This window comes from Sinocyclocheilus grahami, unplaced genomic scaffold (genome assembly GCF_001515645.1).
Source record: "Sinocyclocheilus grahami isolate Dianchi unplaced genomic scaffold, SAMN03320097.WGS_v1.1 scaffold447.1, whole genome shotgun sequence".
Lineage (NCBI taxonomy): Eukaryota > Metazoa > Chordata > Actinopteri > Cypriniformes > Cyprinidae > Sinocyclocheilus > Sinocyclocheilus grahami.
The window spans coordinates 334,768-342,056 of NW_015505626.1; the positions used below are offsets into that span (position 1 = coordinate 334,768).

The following is a 7,289-nucleotide window of genomic DNA, read 5'->3' on the forward strand; positions in this document are numbered from 1 at the left end:
TATAAATATATAAAATATAAATATATTTCTATTATATAATATATTATATGTATATTATTTCCACCAAACAGTGTTGCAAAGTAGATAAAAAAATTTTAATATAAGAACTAAAACAGCAAAAGTCTATTTTTCACAGCTTGTAACTATGAACAGAATGGTTTTTCATCATTTTCATTCACATGCACCGATATTAACAACATATGCATAGTATAACACAGCGATATTTACATTTACCAAAACATAATATACACTATCGTTCAAAAGTTTGTGAGTAGTCTTTTTTTTTTTTTGAGAAATTAATGCTTTTCTGCAATAAATTGATTCATTACAGGGACCGTAAAGACATGGCGATAATGTTACAAAATGATCTGTTGGTTGTTCTAATTAATAAATAAATAAATGTTGTTGTTTTGAATATTCTATTTATTAAATTATGAAAAAAGCACAAAAAATATGAAGCAACGCAAGAGTTTTCAACAATGATAAAAAATGTTTCTTGAGCAGCAAATCAGCATATTAGAATGATTTCTGAAGGATCACGTGACACTGAAGACTGCAGTAATGATGCTGAAAATTCAGCTTTGATCACAGGAATAAAGTAAATTTTAACATAGAAAATTATTATTTTAAATTATAACAATATTTCACAATATTACTGTATTTTTGATCAAATAAATGTAGCCTTGGTGAGAAATAAGAGACTTTTCAAAAACTAAAAAAATCTCACAGACTCGATTGATCCTGCAAATGAATCTCTGAATCAATTCACTGAAAATTACACTTTGAACTGATTCATAAAAAATTCATCAAACTTACCAACTTGAATGCTATCAAAATATATCACTTAACACTTTTATTCTCACAAGTTGCAAGACAAAGGATTATGAAATAAGTCCAAGGATGCAATAAAATTAAATTTTATATCATTTATTGTGAATACTCAATATGTGAGCATGATATTAATGATTATTTACAAATCAGCCAAATTTGTTTTGAATCTCTCTGACAGGTGTTTGTTTTTAATTCCGTCTTCTTTTGTGTGTGAGATCATAACTTCAACCACACAGAACACTTTCAGAATATATCGAGTGTATGAAAAAAAAATATATATATATATATATTTTTTCCCCCTGATGACGTGTTTCAGAATTCTATGGAGAGGCTTTTGAGGTCTAAGATTGTTGAGCTTTTATCTGAAGCAGTAACAGCTTTCACACGAATCAAACTCTGACTCTATCAATCTACAAGCTGTGGTGTAAACGCATCCACTCACTGAGTCCGGTGACAAACTCTTTGAAGTTGATGAGAGAGTCTTTGTTTTGGTCGAGGAGGCGGAAGAGTCGGCTGGAGAGCGTGTTGGTGTGAAGGCCGCAGCTCCAGGGCGCCAGAGCGGAGAAGAGCTGAACTAACTGACCGCAGTCGATGCGGTACTGCTCCAGATATGGCAGACTCGGGTCGTGCCGCTCCGCCGCGCTGCTGCTCGCACCCCAGTAACAACTCATGATGTGCTTCGCCTGGGACAGACACACATGTACACTAACATTCACACAATTACACATACAATAACTAGAGCTGGAGGACATGACAGTAGGTACTGCAGACATATACCACAAATGCATGCAACTCCACAATTATCCAGTTAGACTGCACCAAATGAGAAGCACCTTTCTGTAAACTATTAAATCACTGGTTCATTAAAAAACAAGCCTTATTACATATTGATTTAATATATAGACCATTTTAGTTACATTTCTATCTTAAATATATTATGTTACCGTTACCAAGATCTAAAATAACCCGTAATGTGATGGATTTTGGCAGTACTGCCCAACTATAACATGCATAAATACACAGACAGCAAGTAGTTTCTTTAGTTAAAAAAAGCATTCATTTGAAAGTACACAGATCAAATAATTTACAAACAAAATAAAAATAAACAATTAAAATAAATGATACCTTGTTTAAAAAAATATTACTTTTTTTTGTTATATTAATGTTAATAATATTGTTAATAGTAATATTATTAATATTCTAATATTAACATTAATCATTTAATAAATAAATAAAATGTACTATCAATAGTTTTGGTGGTACTGACCAACTGTAATGCACACAAATATACCAACATTCTTTTTAGTTCAAAAGGGTCATCAGATGCAAAATTCACTTTTACATGGTGTTTGAACTGAAATGTGTGTTGGCAGTGTGTGTACACAACCACCATATAATGATACAAATCCACCCAGTAGTTTTTTTTAAATCCTGACAAATGATAACCCCTTTCTCAAATCAAGCCATTCTCAGATTCTTGGCTGTGTGATGTCACACAGACCCAGGCCCCTCCCACGATAGTTGATTGACTCTGGTGTTTTACCTTAGACCCGCCCTGAGTGAACTGTAGACAGTCCGACCGCCATTGTGTCGACGCCGGAGCAGCTGTAGAACAGAATTGCTCCTAAGCGATTGAAGTGTTTTGTTGTTGGATGTAATAATGAACATAGGAGTCGTCATTTACTCCCGACATCTGAGCCGCTGAAGACGCAGAGGATTATGTTTGTTTTTGAAGGGAATGCGCCCCCGATCTACCTAAATGCTTCTATGTTCGCGTGAATCATTCGTGACCCAGCTTCACCTACAGAAGGAGCGAGTATACTTTTTTTATGAATCTTTGCAAATCGCCTTTCCTAATAATGTGCTACTTAGTAAGTTTCACACTGAATGCAGCTAAAGTTAGGAGTATCCCAAGAGAACTGCTCACGCCACGGAAGAGAGGGGCGGGGTCAGTAGAGCTCATTAGCATTTAAAGGGACATGCAACTAAATGACTCAGGGTAAAAAGAGGTGTTGTTTTAGACTACCATTGAGAAATTTTAACCAAAGTATGTTATAGACTTTTCATTACGACCCTAAAGAATTATTTCAGCTTGTGGAAAATGGGCATCCGATGACCCCTTTAAAAAGAGCATTAGGTGTTCAAACAAAATAAGTAAAATAAAACAAAAATAAATAGACAGACAGACAGACAAACAATAATGTAATAACGATGATACATTATTTAAAAATATATTACTACCATTAAATATTAAGAATGAATAAATAAAATGTACCATGACCGATTTTGGTGGTAACTACTATAACGTACACAAATATACTGACAGCTAGTGGTTTCTTTCATTTAAAATGAGCATTAAGGTGTTTGGAAAACACAGATCAGATAAAACACATTTAAACAAAATAAATAAATAATAAATAAACATAAAAACAAACAATATAATTAAAACAATAGTATTATTACTATTTAATTAATATTACTAAATAAATAAACAAATAAAAATGATAATTAAATGCTGAGTTTACGCATTTATCTTACCTTAAAAAGAACATACAATTCTTCCAACTCCTCAATAGTGAAGGCAGACTCTGTCATGATCGCTCTCACCTGAATATCACACAATACAGCATAAATGATCACATGTGGAGATTTAAAATTGTGAAATAAGACTTTTTGATTACACACTTACCACACTCCTCTTGGCGGTGTCTTCTAGTGACTGTATGACCTTTAACCTTTGTTTGAACCTCATCTGCTCGATGACGTCGGCACGCAGGCTACCAAACTTCTACAATTAGATGAAAACAACGTACAAGGTTAATAAGGATCATATTGGCATTGGTGCTCGTCTAGGTCCCTCTTGCTCCGCCCCCTCACCTCATAGGATGCTTTAATGAGCTCAAAGACGTCAATCTCAGGTGGAGGGTTGTTGCCACTGGTCAACAGGGCATGAAGGTGGGGAATTGGTGGAGAAACGGTCTGCTTATTTACAACATTATCCAAATATCTGCAGGATCCAGAAACAGAACAAACCTTATTTAGTGCATCTTCACAAACCCCAGACACTAGAAAAGGGATAATAAAACTTAACCCTGTAAAGCCTAAAGTTTGCATTAAAAAAATAAAAATAAAAATAAACATCTGATCCATCAGGCTTTTATGGCTCATATAGTACGATTTAGTGAGAATATGGTAAAAAAAAACAAAAAAACAACAACCAGCTCAATCTTACTCACAGGCCCAAAATAAGCAATAAATATTACATTTGGTGCATATATGACCAAAAAGTAAGATGAAATTCTGATGATTGTCAATCTTTATAACAGTATAGCAGATACTTGCATAAAATTATATAAATATCAGTCACTCTATATATCCAATAATATGTCTTGGTAAGATGATATAAATGCTTGATGATCAAAACGCAATATAATCCAATGCAATACAATGATGATTGAGAGATGAACAAATAAACGTTCCTCAAAAGCCTGATGATCATATTTGATACTCATTAATTTTTCTAAAAAAATTAAAAAAAGATGTCTGGATAATCAAGTAAACTGAAGCTGCTTCAGTTCAGTAAGTGTTCATCTTGAAATATTACTAACATTATCAAGGTTATTCTTACATTTACTTTACAAAAACCAGTACAGATTTCAAAGCAAAAAGACATGTGAAGCACGAGCTGAAGGTGGACATTTCTACAATTATACTAAACTTTTTCTTTGCTAAAAAAGTCTAAACTATCAATCAGACGACAGAAGGCATGTAGTAGATTGAGTGCAACAGCAAAGGTTTGATCATTCAGAGACTTCATTTGTGAGTCAAATATCATACAGTAAAAACTGAAAACAAAACTAATTAAAGGTGCCATAGAATGCATTGATACAATATTTTAAATTGTTCTCTGATATCTACATAAAAGGAATGTGGCTTAGGTAAAGGCAAAAAATCTCTAGAAACGGTTTTACATGTCCATATACAACCCTAGGATTTGTCCCTAGAATGAAATGGTCTGTTTTTACCTTATTTGGAAGGGTCATGAATAATAACGTTGAGCTCTGCTCTGATTGGCTGTTTCACAGTGCGGCTCATTTCAGTAGCTCACACAGCAGGAAGGAAACACAGGGAAAATATATATTTCAATACTGTCTCTCGCAGTTATATTGTTGGGTAATTATACTATATATATAAAATGCGGGAATCAGGGAGCCGCTTTTAATATGCGGGGCATTGAAACTTTTGAATGCACGATGATTTTTACTTTCACTTTCGAGATTTGCGATCGCACATGCTCTATGTAAACTACAGCGGGTTATTTTATTAGAACGCATGTTATTTGTTTTCTGTGCCTTTCTGAATACAGACACCAACCCATCCCTGCACATCACATCCCCTGCACAGCCTGGAACATAACATTTATTTCCATGATCTGCCATTTTCGCTGTTGTCCTCGCTTGTTTCTTCACAATACCTGCAGAACTTCTGATGATTCGGCTGTGCAGGTTCGGTTGGCAGCTGGCATAGAACATGGGCGGGTATATGCAAATTTTGGGGGCGTAACTATTAGTGATCCCGACTGTAACGTCACAGTCAGTGTTATGTTCTGATTCGCCTATTTTTCAGTGGTCTTTTGCATGCATGAGATTTACATAAGGAGGAAACAATGGTGTTTGAGGCTCACGGTATGTCATTTCCATGTACAGAACTATACTGTTATTATTCAACTATGCCAAGGTAAATACAGTTTCCATTCTATGGCACCTTTAATTGCTTTATGCCAATGTGAACGTCTAAAAACTCAAAACTGTTAAATTAACATTGCCTTCATATTGCATTCACAGTCATCTTGTAAACTATGAACTATATGATGCTGTATTAGCCACACTCACCTGCCCAGAATAGTCATGGCCTCTCCCTCATCTGAACAGGACAGAAGTTGATCCATGTTTGCATGTAGCACAGCTAATGCCACCTGGAGAAGAGTGACACACACCTGTTAGTCACATTTCCATATCACAGACACTGACTGGGGTGCTTATGCTCTTTGGGAAATGTTGCTTAAACACACACACACACACACACATTTATAAACACACATAAGGGCTGTCGAGCAATTACATGTTTTAATCTAATTAATTACATGTTCACATTAATCAGTCAAATCTCGGTCACACTGAGAATTTACCCCCCAAAAGATCATTTAAAATTGCTGTTAAAAAAACAAAAGCATTGAACAAACATTTAAAAAAAAGTAGTAAAATCTTTTACGTCTACAGTGTGGCCATAGCATTGTTTTCAGGAGCTACATCTGAAGTGGCATTTAGGTATATTTACACGGTTCAGTGGTGGCATGAATGCGTTTACACTGCAATTCCAATTGCATTAATAATCCTATGAGATTTAAATGGGCATTAATGTGTATAAAAATGAATATTGAAATGGGATTTTTTTTTTAATGAAATTATTCTCTAAATATGGATCTAAAACTGCCAGTAGGTGGCAGCAAGTCACTGTCTTAAAGGGGTGGGTGACTGTTTTTTTTCTAGGCTTGATTGTGTTTATGGGGTGCAGCCTAACATGTGTTAATGCTTTGTTTTATTAAATTTTTTTTTAACATTATTTTTCACATAATTTACCTTTATTCTACAACGCTCTGTTCCTTCTCCCATAAACACGCTGATCATTTCCTGCTTTTATGAAGACCCTCCCTCAGAAGTGAGTACACCCCTCACATTTTTGTAAATATTTTATTATAACTTTTCATGTGACAATACTGAAGAAATGACACTTTGCTACAATGTAAAGTAGTGACTGTACAGCTTGCATAACAGTGTAAATTTGCTGTCCCCTCAAAATAACTCAACACACAGCCATTAATGTCTAAACCGCTGGCCACTAAAGTGAGTACACCCCTAAGTGAAAATGTCCAAATTGGGCCCAATTAGCCATTTTCTCTCCCCGGTGTCATGTGACTCATTAGTGTTACAAGGTCTCAGGTGTGAATGGGGAGCAGGTGTGTTAAATTTGGTGTTATCGCTCTCACTTTCTCATACTGGTCACTGGAAGTTCAACATGGCACCTCATGGCAAAGAACTCCCTGAGGATCTGAAAAAAAGAATTGTTGCTCTACATAAAGATGGCGTAGGCTATAAAAAGATTGCCAAGACCCTGAAATTGAGCTGCAGCACAGTGGCCAAGACCATACAGCGGTTTAACAGGACAGGTTCCACTTAGAACAGGCCTCGCCATGGTCGACCAAAGAAGTTGAGTGCACGTGCTCAGCATCATATCCAGAGGTTGTGTTTGGGAAATAGACGTATGATTGCTGCAGAGGTTGAAGGGGTGGGGGGTCAGCCTGTCAGTGCTCAGACCATACGCCGCACACTGCATCAAATTGGTCTGCATGGCTGTCGTCCCAGAAGGAAGCCTCTTCTAAAGATGATGCACAAGAAAGC

General features: G+C 35.6%; 1 protein-coding gene across 1 annotated transcript in view; it reads right to left on the minus strand.

Moving 5' to 3' along the window:
• Positions 1-7,289, minus strand: part of LOC107552326 (TBC1 domain family member 9B) — a gene marked incomplete at its 3' end in the record, with an annotated part of 30,971 nt that overhangs the window by 3,766 nt on the left and 19,916 nt on the right. Inside the window, exons 13-17 of the mRNA XM_016234187.1 lie at positions 5,724-5,806; positions 3,709-3,838; positions 3,521-3,619; positions 3,370-3,438; positions 1,274-1,514 (exon numbers count right to left, since the gene is read on the minus strand). Coding sequence (XP_016089673.1) covers positions 1,274-1,514; positions 3,370-3,438; positions 3,521-3,619; positions 3,709-3,838; positions 5,724-5,806 — 622 coding nt within the window. The remainder of the gene's footprint in view (positions 1-1,273; positions 1,515-3,369; positions 3,439-3,520; positions 3,620-3,708; positions 3,839-5,723; positions 5,807-7,289) is intronic.